Below are 18,455 nucleotides of genomic sequence, written 5' to 3' on the forward strand. Positions count from 1 at the left end.
GAGACTTTTTGAATAACATTTTTGAGAAATAATGATACATTTATTCTGCTGTCACATGCCTTTTGCTACTTACTTCTGCTATCAAACAATGCATCTACATATCTGTACTTGGTTGTGATCTTGTGAGGGGCCCCTGCAAAATCTGAGGATTAAGAATTCATACTCAAGGGATTTTTCATTTGGCACTAGAGCTCCCCACCCACCATGGAATCACACAAGGACACCCACTATCCACAAGCAATAAATGCACTCAGAAGTGGAACACCATGGTTACTCAGGACATTCTGGTCAGGCTATCCAGGACTGCCTCTTCTCCAAAGCAAAATGGGCAGTCTTATCAGAATCCCCTTTCTTGATGTCCATGGGACTGCATGGCAAACATGGGATACTAAAGCAATTGATGTGAAGTCATTAGCCACTACATACATGGAACCTTTACAATTGGATGAAGGATGAAACCAAGAAGATAATTTCTTGGCATCTTTAATTTATAGCATAACCAAGTGAAAAAACTTTCAACATCTATCTCTAATCCAGAGTATTTTAGTAATAAGGTGTGACACCTTTTTGGCTACTTGTATATGGAAATATGACTTCTGCATAACTTCAACCTTGGTCTCACTTCTGGGTCTGGCTCCCAATGATGAGACCTCAATAAAGGTTGAAACTGGTCTGTGTAGCTCTCCCCATAATGCATAACATTATACGTTTGTAAGGATATGTGCATTGCATTATGGGATACTAAGGCAACTGATGTGACGTTATTAGCCTCTACATACAAATAGCCCAGTCATGAAGTGATTTCATATGCAAATTTTGCTTACACTTGGATAAAGGATGAAACCAAGAATATAATTTCTTGGCATCTTTAATTTATATTTTCCCAGAATCCACAGCAGTTGATTTGTAGGAAGTCATTTATACTTGTTGGATGCATCTGACACTTCAGATTTTGTGAGGATTTTCTTTAATCAATCTTGGAGTTATCCTTTTTAGGGAATTGAGTATGGCCAGTGTCCATCTCTTCCTCTTCAAGAAAGATATCCAACAGATATCAAATTTCATTACATCCAGGGCACTAGGTATTTTAAGAGTTTTCAATTTCCTCTTGGGAGCAGAGGTATCCAATCCTATCTATTAATGGATCTGGAGACCTTATTCTTTGGACAACATGTTCCATTTTTTTTTTAACTAGCTAGGAATTAGATGTGCTTGGACCATTTCTGGCGTATTTTCAGGAGCGAGATGATATTCATTTTTTTCTCTAATTCACTCGATGGAGATTGCAAGTAAATCAATAACACTCAGAGATGATGAAATTGTAAGAAGATAGGACAGATGTGTTTTTGCCTTCTCAGTGTAAGAGGGTTTCCTCACTAGAGTTTTTGTGGGCTTTATCTTTTGCATCTTGTTTTCATCCATTCACCTTTGGCATACTTTGATGACATTTGACAGAATACAACACAGAAGTTTGCTAAAGAAATTAATGGAATGAAAAGCCACTTGCAGCATGAACAGGAAGGCAGATGACTGACAGACACCAGAAATATCTATGGAGGGATTGAATCTAAAATAATATATATGTTTAATAGGGTTAGTTACATAGCTTTCTGTCCTTGAATATTATATGTGAGATGTTAATATTCATTTGTTAATGGATGCAAAGTGAGGAAGGACAATAAGGAATATTTCTGATACTAAATCATGGAGGATGATTTGACCAAATGGTTGCTATGGACAAAAGACAATGAATGTCAGTGTAATGTTAAATAATGGAAATTCACTACAAGTAGTTATAAAAAGAGATCTAGGAACAGCAATGAACACAGAGATGAAGTTTGAGGAAGGGGTCATACTTCAAAAGTTATGAAATTATCACAATTGATGTAACTGTCATATTAACAAGAACACTAAATTACAGGAATAAGAAAGTTATTCTCTCCATTAACAAGGTAGCGCTGATAAAACTCTATGCTGAAGATATGATACCCTAGATTTCATGGGAGTGAGAGGAATGAGAAGTTTCAAAAACAGATATTCAATATAATACTGAGGCAATGGAATGCTGCTTGTGATAACAGAATGGTAGAATTGGACTATGAAGTTGCAGAAGAAAATATTAAATTATCGAGCACGTGAAATGTTGCTTCTGATGAAAGAATGAGAGAAGTTGGTTTCAAAGTTTAAAAATTAGATGAAGGAGATGAATGTGACAGAAATACACAAGTACAGGGGGCATTTCAATTCATAGCATGTAGTGAGAAAACAGAGGATGCATATGAAGGGTCAAGGAAAAGAGATCTTCCAAACTGAGTTCTTAGACTGTGTCTGTAGTTCTATAGTCTTCTCTCATTTGATTTATTTCTGACTTTTCCTCCTACCTCTACTGGCTAGTACTGAAACATATTCATGACCACATTATATCACACAGATTGTGCAATATAACTTCAGTATTTTTTTTTTTTTCTAATATCAAATTGTCTTTCTAAAAAAATTTTAAATAATACTGAAACATAAATAAAAATCATATTAAAGTCAAATACATATGATTACTGCACTTTTGGTAACCCTGGACCAAAGTTAACTTATTAATTCTAAGAGAGTTAATACATATTCAAAACCTAAATTTTTAATAAAAATCATGAAATTGATATTTAAATAATTAAAAGATTTCCATTTAAATATTTTAGAAGCATTATCATTGATGAAGCATATCTTAATTTCTTTCCCCTGGAATCAATATTCTATTTGTGAAGTCCTGCATAGCATACTTAGTAAGCTCTATATTTAATACTGGTGTTTCCCCTTTCCATCTCTAAATTTTAGCAGTACTCTATTTCACAATTCATTAAAGATGGTCCTGGATAAGTTGTTACTAATAAAGGTGTTACTGGCATAATTAACATGAAAAATAATATTGTGTAATTAATGTGTACTAGTATGTCAAAAACGAAGCTCTTGCCTGCATAAATTATGACATATAATTTTATTAAGTTAGGTTCACAAAGCTTCTGTTTCAAGAAGGTAAAAAAAGTTAAACGAATATTCACAAGTATCTTCAATATCAAATTTTGTTTCTTTATTCATACAACACAGGACATGATTACAACTGTGCTGGACACAAGGAACAGAGGATGGGGGGTATCAAAGTTACACTCTACTGACTCATCTCTGTACACACTGTCTAACAGCACCCATACCTGTACACAGATACCCTAACTTACTGATCACACATTAACACTTTCCATCAATGAGATATGGCCTGGGACATCTTTTCACAAACATTTAAACAACCCAAGAAGCAGTAGAAAGTGCATTTTTTTTTTTCTCCAGATCCCTGTACAAAACTGAAATATACATCACGTCACTGAAATGTACAGAAAATGTGCCTCCCACAAGTGGTGTTGATATGATGCTGTCATACATCAACCAATAGTTCACTGTGAAGAGCAACAATGACTATAAATCAATAAAACAGTTCAGCTGGTACACCGTTTTTTATTTATTATTATTATTTTTGGGCTGAAGGAACTGAGATAGGTGACTGTGCTTGCATGCCATGCTAAAGTGGCCCACTCTTAGACCAGGTTCATAGTTACTCTAACATACAGAATCTGCTGTTAAACAACTCCTGAACTGCAAGCAGAATAATAATAATAATAATAATAATAATAATAATAAAAAGGAATGTTACCTGACATACTACCAAGTGCCTGAATAGGTTGGCAAAGGGTGTAAAATTTTGGTATGAGCCAAAATGGAATCCATTTATTTTTTCTTTCAATGGCACATATTGTAAGGTGAGAATACTGTGGTGTCTAAAACAAAGACACTGAGAATGTAGGTCAGTAACAAGCCCCTTTCTTTCTTTCTCTCTCTCCCTCCCCCCATCTTTTTGTTTGCTGTTTTTAATGTCACAATCATTATTATTTCTTTTTTTTTTTTGTTCATGCAATGCTACTGTGATCTAGATAATTACTCACCTTTACCTACACACACTAGATGTGCCTAACCCTTAGGCAATAACAGATTTACCTGGTCTTGGTGAGCATGGTAATGTCAGTTTATGGTACACATGAAGTTTTTCATAACCATTGATATGGTTCTCTGAGATGATAGGACTATGGGCTTGGTAGATGTGTCAACAAATATGCCAACATTACAGTCCAACTGCAGTCCACACTAAAATAAATTTAGTCATCACTATTTTTCTTCTTCCTTTTTTTTCCCTTTCTTTCTTCATTCTTTCTCTCTCTCTCTCTCTCTCTATCCCTACTACAACTACATTTTCCCAGTGCACAGAGGAAATCTGCACTTAGACTGCATCAGATGTTACCACAGCCCTTCTGAAGGGAGGTTGCTGACTCACAAGTGAAAATATGAATTCACTTATTTTCTGGAGCCCTCAGCCGGTAATGAGATGGACAAGAAATCTCTTCTGGTCATGATTATAACCATGAGATCTAAAGCACTTCCAAATTATTATAAACATAGCTGGATCTTCACACCATTACTACTTCTTCTTCCCCGCAAAACAAAAACCGAAACTGATCTATCATAGTCTGTACTGAGTCTTCCAGATGAGGCCTCATTCTTTCGAACATCATCATATCATTAAATTCTAAAGGAAGGAGTGTAGGCCACCAACATATGGCAAGGTTTTTGCTATCCATGCTATTCAGCCGACAGTTCTCTGCGACTCTGAAAGAACAAAGTAACTTAATAACAAATCTGTACAATAAATTTCACGATATTTACTCTATGTTACCAGTACTAATTAGCTCAAAACAAACTAATAAAAATACACCTGTCAATGATATATACACTGTACATAATTGTTGAAGTTTAATATTTGTATATGAGAAATTAACCATTTTAAAAAAATGAAAATGTAATTATATTAATATAATTAATAAAATTATGTAATTAAATAGTATAAATACTACTAAATTTTTTTTAATTGAATATTTCACTGGGGGTGCTTAAGCGTCAAAGCTGTATAACTGAGAGGAAACCTCCACATAGCCATTAAAGGATGCGGAGAATTGACCAGGGCTTCTGACCTAATGTCCAATCCTTACCTTCTCATGGTGCACCCTGTTGGGTATCAACCTGGATACTGAACGAACGAGGATGGGCTGGCAATTTGGGATTTAGCCGACCAAATTGTATTCTTATTGGCTTAAACCAATATACAAAATGATGATACAACATTACAAAATTTCATGCTGGCTGGGGAGTCGCCTGGTTAAACAAGGCCCCCGTTGTTTTTGCCAGGGAACCAGGGTGAACAGCATAAAGTCAGCTACTGGAAAAAATCTGAAAGCACACCCCAACTCAACATCACCAGAGTTACAGGTTGGTACTATCAACATAAGAAGCCTGAATGGCAAAGAAATGGAGCTAGCTGAGGAATTAGATAAGTACCAGATCGACATAATAGGGGTGACTGAAAACAAAAACTGGCGAGATCTTTCTGAACAATAAATACAAAATGTTATATTCAGAAAATGACAATCAAGGAAAAGAAGGAGTAGCCATAGTATTCAACACTAAATATGAGGCTAACCTTCTTGAATGGCAGGCAGTCTCAAGTAGAGTGATGTGGGCAAATATCAGAATGGGGAACTGGATAATGAGACTTATTTGTGCCGATGGTCCCACAGAAGACTACTAAGGTAGAAGTGGAGGAATTTTTTGAGGCTCTAGAGAAGGCTACTGACACAACAAAAAAGGAAAAGTTAGTCCTTGTTGGGGATCTAATAGCAGAGCAGGAAGCGATTGTGAGACATACAAAAATGTTTTGGGGAAAATTTGGAAAAAAGAGCAAAGCTAATAATAATGGCAAATACCTGTTGGATTTCTGCTCAGGACATGGACTGGTTATTACTACACCATGTTCCAACATAAAAATGTGCACAAATTCACATGGAGAGAAGAGGCAAGGAATAAGAAAGGTCTCATTGACTATGTTATTGTTGATAGTGATGTTTTCTCCCTGGTGTAGGACACCAGAGTGTACAGAAGATATGAAATTGGAAGCGATCACTATTTAGTCTTGAGCAGGATAAATTGAATTTCATATTGAAAAGAATATCATGTAAGAAAGTTTTAAAGCGAATAAAAGTTTAGCAACTCTCGGATGTGAACTGTAGACTAATATAAACAAAGATTATTGAAGAAAAAATGAAAGAGTTTGAGAACAAAAACCAAACCTTGGAGATTAAGTGCCAAACCTTGAAGAAAATCCTGATTGATTCAGCTAGAGAGGCATGTGGTGAAGTTGTCTGCAAGGATAGAAAAATCAGAACTCCCTGGTGGACACAGGAAGTTAAAGAGGCAGTGAAGGAAAAGAAGAAAGCATATCAAAAGTTCCTGGCAATTAAGTCAGCTTGTGCTCTTAGAGAATAAAGAGACAAATGTAAGAAAGCTAAACACTGTGTAAAACTAGCTAAACAAAAGTCATGGGAGGACTTCGGCAAGAACATAGAAAATAAATATCAAGAAGGTGGCAAAATATTCTGGAAATTGTTGAAGAAGCTTAGAAATGAAGGAAAGAGTGCTGTAAAAGAAGTTAGAGATGATAAAGGTGACATGAAAATGGGAGAAAAAGATATCCTTCAAGTATGGAGTAATTATTTTGAAAAATTGCTAAATGAAACAAGCAGTGATAGCACAGTGCTAATAAACCCTCAACAAGCATACAGTCAGGAATACATATCATACTTGAAGTAGAAAATGCCATCAAAGGCTTGAAATGTGGAAAGGCAGCAGGAGTAGATGATATTCGATCAGAAATGCTGAAGTACGGTGGTATAAATAAAAGTCTTACAGTGGCTGCATTGCATAGTTCAGAAGGCCTGGACAGAGGGACGAATTCCTGATGATTGGAGTAGAGCTCTAATAGTACCCATATATAAAAAGGGAAATAAAACTGAATGTGAGAATTACAGAAGTATTTTCCTACTGAGTGTTCCAGGTAAGATTTATGCCAGTATACTTCAGAAACGGTTGAGAAGAATTGTGGAAGAAAAGCTTGGTGAAGAACAAGCTGGATTCAGGCCAAATAGAGGCTGTCAGGATCAGGTCTTCACTTTACGACAAACAGCTGAGAAAGCATGGGAATATAACAAAGATCTGTATTTGAGTTTTGTCGATCTGGAAAAGGCATATGACAAGGTGCCAAGAGAGAAGCTATTCAATACACTACAGTTATATGGTGTTAATGGGGCATTATAACAAGTAATACTTAGTCTTTATTTGAGTTGTGAGTCAGCAGTTAGAATTGAGGGAAGTACAGGAAGATGGTTTAATGTTAAATCTGGTGTGAGACAAGGATGTACATTATCCCCTCTGTTATTCATTATCTGTATGGATCACATTATGAAGGAATGTGGTATTAAACCTGATATCAAAATTGGAGATGTTAATGTCAGCTCTTTGCTTTATGCGGACGATGTTATACTTCTAAATAAATCCGCTACAAGTTTGCAAGATTCCCTGACTAAATTCAATTGCTGTTGTAATAGATATGGTATGAAGGTCAGCAATAAAAAGACAAAGCCAATGAAAATAGGTAGAATTGTTGAAAATGTCAACTGTGTTTTGAATGGGGAACCTGTGGAACAAGTAAAACATTTCAGCTACTTAGGCACGATTTTTTGTGAAGATGGTAAATTAAATATGGAAATAGACAACAGAATCAACAAATCTGGTATGGTAGGAAGTCAATTGAATAAATTCACATGGAATAAGAGAGAAATTAGTCAGAACACTAAATTAGATGTATACAAGACAGTGTTCAAACCAGTTTTAACTTATGGATCTGAGAGCTGGGTCAGAAGTAAAACACTTGACCAGAGACCGCAAATATGAGTGTCCTGAGAAAGATTAGAGGCGTGAACAGATGGCATCAATGGCAATATCATATTAAAAATGAGGATACTAGGAAAGAACTTAACATTATCAGCATCCAGGAATGTTTTAGCAGAGCTAATCTCAGGTGGTATGGTCAGTTGAACAGAATGGGCGAGGAAAGATTAACAAAACAAGTGTTCTCTGCCAGGTTGGCAGGAAAACGACCCAGAGGAAGACCAAGATACAGGTGGATTAATACAGTACAAAGTGCCTTAGATGATAGAAATATAAGATCTGATAATGATGGAGTCTTGACAAGTAACAGACTGATTTGGAAGTTAGTAATGATGTAAATTTTTCATGTAGTACTATCACATCCAGTAAACCCCTTGAGGGTAAATGCCAGGAATTGGATGATGATGATTTATTTCACTTTTTTAAATGATATTTAATGTATTTCACTAATTTAAAACTATAGCATCTTCAGCAGCACAACTGAAGTTACAATTTCAACAATTCACAATTGAAATTAAAAATCAGAACACACTTCCATTTCTAGATCCAATTCACACGTCTTTCTTTTGGCAGTCTTTCCTTCACTGTTTACCATAAATCTACACATACTGGCCTATATATATATATATATTGTACATAAACTCTTAACACCACCCAACACAAAAACAAGGTATTACTAAGAAACCAAAAACAGAGCTTTAAAGATCTGCACAAATCAGCAAGCACTTAAGCATGAATTAAAAGTTATCAGCAATACTCCCTAAAAAATGGCTTAAGCAAAAATATTATCAAAAAATTCTTCACAAGACATTCCATGCATTAAAGGGATAGCAGATAAAATAAACAGAATACTACAGAAATACAACCTTAATGCCTTTAAACCTCCTGAAAATTAAAGCACTTATTTTTTGAAAGGTTCATGGTGTGAGATTGAGAACCGAGAAAGTATTTGTCAGAAATGTTTCATAAGCGAGTATAAGAAATGTGAGTCATGTTGGAAGTGAAAGAATGAAGTGACTGATATTATGGATGTAAGGCAGGATTGTGGAAGTGCTGTGGAGAATGTAGCGGAAACAGTGAATAATAGTGCACGAAACACAAATGATAGCTTGTGGTTGAAAGTAATATGTAGATAATGTGATACTAGTGTGGAAAGATATTGAATGCTTACATGGATTCCTTCACAGAATGACACAAAATGCGAGCTAGAGAACCTGGAGAAATGATTGGTGAGTGATAAGGAAGGATGGAGCTTGAAAGAAAGGGTGAATTGGAAAAACATAAAAGTACGAGAGACTAGGAGAAAAGAGATAGTATTGTATGGGGATTCAATGATAAGAGGTATACTTAATGAGAAAGTGATGAAAGCATGTTTTCCAAGTGTGAAGATAAATGATGTTAGTGAAGCTATAAGTCTGAAGAAGAAAGAAATGAATGAATTCATTGTTTTGGCAGGCACAAATTATTTTAAAGGTGAGAAATATGCAATGAGAAAATATATGAAAGAGTTAGAAAAAGCAAACATGAAGAGAAAGAAAGTAAAGATTGTGAAGGAGGAATGGTGTGCAGTTTATAGATGTGTGGAGTGAATTTGATGGACGTATGGAAGTGTATGCCTGTTGAACTGCACTTAAATGGTTTTAGAGTTTGGTGCTTGAAGAACGTGTTGTTCAGTGAGAGTATGGAAGTGCAAAACCAGGGAAACTAGAGGGAAGCAATCAAGCATGTGCTGAGCCACCCCTAGGATAGATAAGTATGAGTGCAGGAATGATTATGAAAAGCTGGGTGCATTTCCCAGGTTACAAATCAGAATGGGAAGTTAATGAGATTATGAAAGGTTAACTGAGAGCCCAAGGGGATGTTGAAATGCATGTACATGAATGCCTGAAGTATCAGAAATAAAGGAGAGAAGTTTTAAGCATTGGTCAGCTCAACTTGGCCAAAAATTATTGGCATCAGCAAGACCTGGTTGTCAGAGAATGATATAGTTACAGGGATAGAATGTATGGATATTGTATTTTCAGAGAAGATAGAAGAAATAGGGCAGGAGGTGGGGTATTATTAATGATAGCTGTTCACCCTCTCCAGCTGAAGAACCTCAACCAACAAAAATGGAAGTTAAGGAAGATTGCATATCTGATGGAAATGGTCCTTTCTGTTCCTGTTATTAGTCTTGAACAATGAATAGTAGGCAAAACTGATAATCTTTTCCATGACTTCTTTGGACCAAAAGAACTTTGGTTCATGTTATAGCATTTGAATAGCAAAACAAAGAGACATCTGTTACCTCCAGTAAATATCCTTATTGCTCAAACATATATGTGAAAAAAACTTTGTGTTGCTATCTTGATACCCAAGTTTCACCTGAAGGAATGCATAATAAATTTTTTTGAGAAATTCTGTAATGTTTTACCCTCTTAAAATAAAACAAAGTACCACAGATGTAACTGTCTGGACTATTTCCCAAGGCACTTAATGATATAATGCAAAATGAAAATAAAAGACTCAAACAGTACTCAGGCTAACACGATAGTCATGTTATGACAATTTTATATATTCTAGCCGTCTCTATCATTTTTCACTTCTTGTTAAGAGTAGAATATTTAGATGGCTTTTGTAATACACTGTTTTTAACTATGCCAGTACAAATTCCTGAAAGTGGTAAGAGGGTGAGGATTGGCTTTTTTTTACTTGGAGGCTGGACTAAGGAATGCATTTCTTGATAGAGTAGTGAGAGCACAAACAGTGAACGAGTTTAAGGAATTGTATGATAGACTGTGTTTAAGGTGGGCCTCCCACAATTAGTCTTATGACTCCATGGAGGTCCTGAATAATAATAGTAAAAAATAAAATATTTCCAATAATTTTCTTAAAATATATGATATATTCTATGATTCTCAGTGAAGAATCAATGTGATGGAAAACAATATTTCTCAATTTTGTACTCAGAGTACTTGAATTACTAAATGATAGCTAAACTTTTTAGATCTCTAAAATTCATAAATCTGAGTAAACATTCATAAGCGGACTTATATCATAAGTTCACTTTCTGTGCACCACCACTTGCAATTCAGATCCTCTTCAGATAACCTGCAGTCAGTCCCAAAAATAAAGGTAAATTGTACTTCCCAATAATTACAAAAGAAAAACCAGCTGATAATGTTGGAGTATTGACAGGTAACAGATTGATTTGGAGGAAAATTCTAGATAGGAAGTTAGTAATGGTGTAAGTTTTTCATGTAATACTATCATATCCTGTGCACTCCTTGAAGGTACAAATCAGGAATTTGATGATCATGAAAAATCAACCAATTGCTAAAAAAATGTCCCTTATGCAACTGACAAGGATTAACACGTCTTTTCTAAGAGATGTCAAATATCACTTGACAATTCTATAAACAAGTAGTAGATATGACACTTTACTATATATTTAAAAAAGTGCAGAAAATACAATACATTAAAGCTTAATACTTGAATTTACTTCAATAACAGTTAAGCCATGGTGTAGCAGAAAAAATGAGGGCTTTCCTTCAAGAATAACGGTGATATCCATAATGTTAGTTTATAAATGATCTAAATGAGTCATAAATTAATAAATAAATTATTTATTAAATTTAAGGCAATTAATTAAACCAGTAAGTACAATGAGTGAGCAGATCGTTAATGAGTTTAACATGATATGGTGAAGATTGAATTAGGGAAATAAGACCCAATTATGAATCTCCTGTGGATAATGACAAAATAGCATTATTAATTTAATCTTTCCTAAAAAAAAAAAAAAAAACGTTTGTAGCGAATGCAACTCGATAACCTTCATTTTCCCATCTGTCATTGCTAAGTCTGTCAACAGAATAATCTGTTCTTGTGTCAGTTTGCATTTGGCAAGGGGAAGAGAACCTCTCCCCCATCATCTCCAAGTACCATTTGTGTACACTTAGTGCCAACAGCAAGGCCAAATGTAGTTCCTCCCATCCCAGAATGAGATATGAACCCAGGTAACTTTTCACAGGAAGATGGATCAAGGAAAAAAAAAAAAAATCACTCATAGATCTTTGTTATTTCTATTATTAATATAGTCAGCATTCACTACTTAATTGCCAAGGTTCTTTCATTTTTAAACTGCACTTGACTATTGTCCTAGTATGTGTTCACAATAGTCTGTTTTGTAGATGGGAAAAAAAATGTTTTCAGTCACAGATAGAGTTCAAACCTAAGCTTTTCACAGTCAACTGAAGCAGCAATGCAACCATCCAGGCATTAAAGTATCATCCAACTAAATATATATATATATATATATATATATATATTCATTTTAATATAAACTGACTAAAATCCGAGAATTATAACAAACTGAGATTTATTTGAAAACACAACATGTTTCGTCGGGATTGACTTCATCAGGTGTTAAGAACATAGAAAGCTATACAATTTATACAATTATAAAGCTATAATATTCGACTGTAAATTACAGTTATTATGAACTTGAGCTATAGTCCGTGTTAAAGTTCTATTGTTGTACACTTGTGCGTGTGTGGAACCACGTGATCTCCAGTATCTGATAGTAGAGCTGAAAGAGTCAGGCAAATTACAGCTGAGATTATTGTTCATATGAAGAGGGTCCAAGGTGATTTCTTTTGACTCGACAATGTGGCGTTCTACCTCATCGTGGCAAATGTGTAGGTTTGAAGTTGTTGTCCAATTTACTTCATGTTGGCGGCTTTCGTTGTTCGTGTTTATTGAAAACAGGACATGGCCTGATAGGGCAGTAGCTCTGGTTCTCTTGTACGCAATGTCTCTCTGGTGTTCCTCGAGACGTAGGAGGATAGATTTCTCCGTTTGACCATAGTAAGGTTTTCCGCACTCACATGTGACTTTGTATACACCTGGGAATTGTAGAAGGTTGTGAGATTGTTTGTAGTTGCTGAAACTTGATCTTATTTTTGGAAGAGTCGAGAAGCACGTTTGTATGTTAAATTTCTTTAAGATTCTACTCAGTTTTTTTGGATAGTGTGCTGATATATGGCAAGGAGATATAATCTTTGGAGTCGTCCTGTGTCTCTACGTTGCTACGTTGACGGTGGGATAATTGTTTGTTGATACTTTTTAAAGAGTAGCCATTGCTTTTAAAGGTCCATTTAAGATGTTTTAGTTCTTATTCATCTGACAGTACAGATCTTGCATGATTCGCAAGAGTTGATATAATACCCAACTTTTGTGCTGGATGGTGATGTGAGGACGCATGCAAATCGTGCAAGATCTGTACTGTCAGATTAAGAACTAAGAAAAGAACTACAACATCTTAAATGGACCTTTAAAAGCAATGGCTACTCTTTAAAAAGTATCAACAAACAATTATCCCACTGTCAACGTAGCAACGTAGAGACACAGGACGACTCCAAAGGTTATATCTACTTGCCATATATCAGCACACTATCCAAAAAACTGAGTAGAATCTTAAAGAAATTTAACATACAAACGTGCTTCTCGACTCTTTCAAAAATAAGATCAAGTTTCAGCAACTACAAACAATCTCACAACCTTCTACAATTCCCAAGTGTATACAAAGTCACATGTGAGTGCGGAAAACCTTACTATGGTCAAACGGAGAAATCTATCCTCCTACGTCTCAAGGAACACCAGAGAGACATTGCTTACAAGAGAACCAGAGCTACTACCCTATCAGGCCATGTCGTGTTTTCAATAAACACGAACAACGAAAGCCGCCAACATGAAGTAAATTGGACAACTTCAAACCTACACATTTGCCACGATGAGGTAGAACGCTGCATTGTCGAGTCAAAAGAAATCACCTTGGACCCTCTTCATATGAACAATAATCTCAGCTATAATTTGCCTGACTCTTTCAGCTCTACTATTAGATACTGGAGATCGCATGGTTCCACACACGCACAAGTGTACAACAACAACAGAACTTTAACACGGACTATAGCTCAAGTTCATAATAACTGTAATTTACAGTCGAATATTATAGCTTTATAATTGTATAGATTTAGAGTGTCTCAATGTTTTTTTTCAGTGTCTTTTAATAGCTTTCTATGTTCTTAACGCCTGATGAAGTCAATCCCGACGAAACATGTTGCGTTTTCAAATAAATCTCAATTTGTTATAATTCTCGGATTTTTAGTCAGTTTATATTAAAATGAACATATCCAACCTCCAAGTTAATAGTAATAGTCATATAGTCATATATATATATATGACAGAATGATCATTAACTCGGTTAACGTACATATTTTTATGAAGAATTGAATGACTAGAACCGAGATTTAAGTAAAAAGGTTTTAATATAAAAACACTATTAGTTTCGGCCTGTAACAGCCTTCTTCAGGTGACATTATAAAAGAAAGAAAAAACACTAAACATTGAAGGTTAAAAGACTATGAACAACATAGATAGTCTCTATACATAATTAGCATGAAAACGTTGTAGTTGTATTTGAAGCTGTTCTTTCGTTTATTGCACTGTTGGGAGAATGCATGCTTGCAGCATCATGTGAACGCCAGTACATGATTACAGCTGAATGACTATCTGGGAGGTTGTAGCTCAAGTTGTTATTTAGATGAACAGGATTGAAGATGATTTCTCTAGATTCCATGATTTTTCTCTCTAGTTCGTCACTGCAACGGAAGATGTTAGTAGATTTTTCCCAGCAGACTTTGTGACTTTGGTTTTCATCATTAGGATTAGCCAAGAAAAGGATATGACTAGATAATGCACTGGCTCGCTGTCTCTTGTAAGTAATGTCCCTCATGTGTTCTTCCATATGCAATTGTTCACTCCACTTCCAAAGATCCGTTTCTTAATAAGCTACCCAAAACCTTGTCATCGTCAACTCAAATACCCTGGTGTATACAAAATATTGTGTGATTGTGATATTCCTTATTTTGGGCAGACAGACAAATCTGTCGAATTGTATATGGAACAACACAAGGGACATTACTTACAAGAGACAGCGAGCCAGTGCATTATCAAGTCATATCCTTTTCTCGGCTAATCCTAATGATGAAAACCAAAGTCACAAAGTCTGCTGGGAAAAATCTACTAACATCTTCCGTTGCAGTGATGAACTACAGAGAAAAATTGTGGAATCTAGAGAAATCATCTTCAATCCTGTTCATCTAGATAACAACTTGAGCTACAACCTCCCAGATAGTCATTCAGCTGTAATCATGTACTGGTGTTCACGTGATGCTGCAAGCACGCACTCTTCCAACAATGCAACAAACGAAAGAACAGCTTCAAATACAACTACAACATTTTCATGCTAATTATGTATACAGACTGTCTATGTTGTTCATAGTCTTTTAACCTTCAATGTTTAGTGCTTTTTCTTTCTTTTATAATGTCACCTGAAGAAGGCTGTTACAGGCCGAAACTAGTAGTGTTTTTATATTAAAACCTTTTTACTTAAATCTCGGTTCTAGTCATTCAATTCTTCATAAATATATATATATATAATGATAGAATGCACACAAACATTGGATAGTAATTAGTACAATGTCACATGTTAAGTTAATGAATTTAATGAAATTCATATGAATAGTATATTTGTCATAACGTCAAACTTTTCAGATAGCAGTTGTAGAAGGCTTCCAATAGCATTAAAAATCAGTAGAATGAATATTCTTGACAAATTTCCACAACACTAAAGATAGAAATCTATTACACTCTACAGAAATGCATTTACTCTGAATGATAATCCAACCTGAAACTTTAGAAGTGGAATGAATTAAATAATACTTAATCATAGCCATTTATTCTCTGAAACTGTTTATTGCTCAAGGAAGTATATACTGAGAATACCTGTTAGGATTCATTTATTGTATAAAGAACAATATGTTTTGCTGTAATTCATCTGACAGGGTGAACATGTAGTAAATAGAACACAATAAAAATCTACTAAAACTCACCCCACCTCAAAAAGAGAGTGAGCAAGCAAGGAGTCTAGCATTGTTTATTTGATGGTTTCAACTGATATTATTTTGTATATCTGCAAATCACAATTCAATCTTGCAGTACTTTTACTTTATCACCAATCACCTATAAAAGTTATTGTACATTACCTATGAAAAACTATGAGAAACAGTGAACTGCATATGTGATACATCGTGTAAATGCTGTTTGTTCTGACTTTTTTTTTTTTTTTTTTTTTTTAACCCTTTCATGCATAAGGGCCTCATATGAGGACATATAGTTTTCCTCATAATTATTCATTCATAATTTAGTGCTACTGTATGCATGTAGTTCTCATCTGGGGAGACCAAAGTGTTCTTAGAAACCACACCAGATGGCAGGAGTTTCAACAGAGTTATAAGAATACCAATATCTCTGCAGTGTATGGTGGTATCAAGGAGGAAGTGAAAAGCTGCTGTTTTGTTGATTTGAATTTGGTGATTTTATGAGTCTTCTGGAAAGGTTAGTATGGTTTTATATATATATTGTTATACCTTGTAGATGAAGTGTGAATATTTAATTTGTTCATGTTTATTACCATATTCATAAAACGAACTTGTAAACAACCTGTCCTCACATGAGGACAATATGTTTGTAAGGTACATATATTTCTTTCTAACATCAAACTATTTGCCACATAGATTTATGTGGCAAATAGTTTGAGGTTAGAAAGTTCTTGTACAATATTTTTATAATTTTATTTATTTTATTTTTGCAAACAAATGAATATTAAGTGTGTTAATTGGCATTATCATCTCTTTTACAGATGGATAACCAAAAGCTAGGTCCATCAGGCATAAAAAATGGCCTATTACCAAGAGACTTACTAAAGAGGAGATTGAAAAACTGTTGGAGGAATCTGAAGATGGTTTGGAGCTGAGTGATTCTGATGATGATCCTACATACCAGCAGCCACAAAATGATCCTACAGAGAGTGACAGTTCAAATGAAGACAGTGATGTTCAGTGTCCTTTGCCCGTTGGTCAGACTCACAACGTTCAAAGTCCAGCTAGTGTGCAAAATACAGCTGTTGCTGGTCATATGCCATTGCAGAGACAACCAGTGTGGTTTAGTGAGAAAGATAATCCTTTGCTGGTACTGAACCACAGTTTAGAGGAAAACACCAAGTAAATATTCACGGAGAGAGCCTGTACGTTATTTTTCACAGCTGTTTCCAGATGAATTGATGGATGAAATTGCGAAACAAACTAATCTGTATGCATGCCATAAAGGCAAAGATAATTTAGCACTTACTGTGACTGAACTCAAAATTTATCTTAGGATTGTACTTGTCATGACATACATAAAATACCCATGTGTAAGACAGTATTGGTCTTCTGAACATGGACTGTGCATGGATATGATGGCTGATGCTAAGTCAGTGAACAGATGGGAGAACATAAGGCGATATTTGCATTTTGTTGATTCAGACACAATATCTACCAACAATAAAGACAAAGCAATATGTATAAGACCAGTGCTGCAAAAGTTTCATGAAACATTCCATGCTGCTGTCAGCCTAGAAGAATTTCAGAGTGTAGATGAGATGATGATTCCATTCAAGGGACGTTCACAACTCAAACAATACTTACCTAAGAAACCAAAAAAATGGGGTTTCAAAATGTGAGTGAGCACAGGCATTTCAGGCTATGTATATTATTTTGATCTTTATGTAGGTGCAGATCCTGGAAGACAAAATTCAGATTCATTCAGTGCAAGTGAAAATGTAGTACTTAGGTTTTGTCATGATCTTGCTGGTAAGAACTTCAAGGTATACGCATGAGCATCCCTCCCCCTAATTAAGAAACTAAAGGAAGATTATATTTATTATGTGGGTACATACACAAGAAATCAACTTCAAGGTGCTGACAAGAAACTGAAAAATGAAAAGGATTTGCAGAAGATGGGACGAGGAAATATGTCAGTTACCATGTCCTATCAGTGCCGTAACGAGGGCGTGGCGAAAGAGGCACCCGTCACGGGCGCAAAATGTATACAATTTTTGTCATTTTTGGGTGGGGGGGGGCACAAGTCAGACACTTGCCACAGGTGCTTCATACCCTCGTTACATCTCTGTGTCCTCTGATGGCATTACTGTTACCAGATGGGTTGATAATTTAATAGTACATGTGGTATCTAGCTACTTAGGAAAGGAGCCTGTTAGTGTATGTCAGAGGTTCAGCTGGAAAGGAAAAAACTATGTTGAAATTCTACAATCTCACAGCATGGCTGTTTATAACAAATATGGGTGGAGTGGACCCTATGGACTCTCTTGTGGCTTTGTATCGAAATGATACCAGGAACAAATGATGGTATATGAGAATTTTTTACCATATGTTGAACGTGCTTGTTTGTAATGCACAGATCATTTGGAAATGGGAAGAAAAAGAAAAATTGGATTTGTTGGAATTCAAATCAAGAGTGGCAACTGCTTTGATTTATCAAGGTTTAGCTCAGCTAGGTACAAAGAAACGAGGATGCCCTTCAAGTCAGACACCACCAGCACTAAAGAAACGGAAAACTCACTCTGCGGCACATGAGAAATGTTTTGTCGGCAGTGGACACTTCCCAAAGAAGACAACAGGTGCTAATGCCAATCGTTGCAGAGA

The 18,455-nt window shown here is 35.4% G+C and overlaps 1 protein-coding gene across 11 annotated transcripts in view; it reads right to left on the bottom strand.

Moving 5' to 3' along the window:
* Positions 1–2,967: 2,967 nt before the first annotated feature.
* RhoGAPp190 (Rho GTPase-activating protein 190) overlaps positions 2,968–18,455 on the bottom strand; it is a 723,033-nt gene continuing 707,545 nt past the window's right edge. For all 11 annotated transcript variants that reach the window (XM_090410500.1, XM_090410505.1, XM_090410503.1 and 8 more), the window contains one exon: positions 2,968–4,701. In XM_090410500.1, the coding sequence (XP_090266626.1) occupies positions 4,503–4,701 (199 nt within the window). In that variant the 3' untranslated portion in view covers positions 2,968–4,502. The remainder of the gene's footprint in view (positions 4,702–18,455) is intronic.

This window comes from Typopeltis vanoorti, chromosome 20 (assembly GCF_054136105.1).
Source record: "Typopeltis vanoorti isolate ZY-2024b chromosome 20, IOZ_Tvanoo_1.0, whole genome shotgun sequence".
Classification (NCBI taxonomy): domain Eukaryota; kingdom Metazoa; phylum Arthropoda; class Arachnida; order Uropygi; family Thelyphonidae; genus Typopeltis; species Typopeltis vanoorti.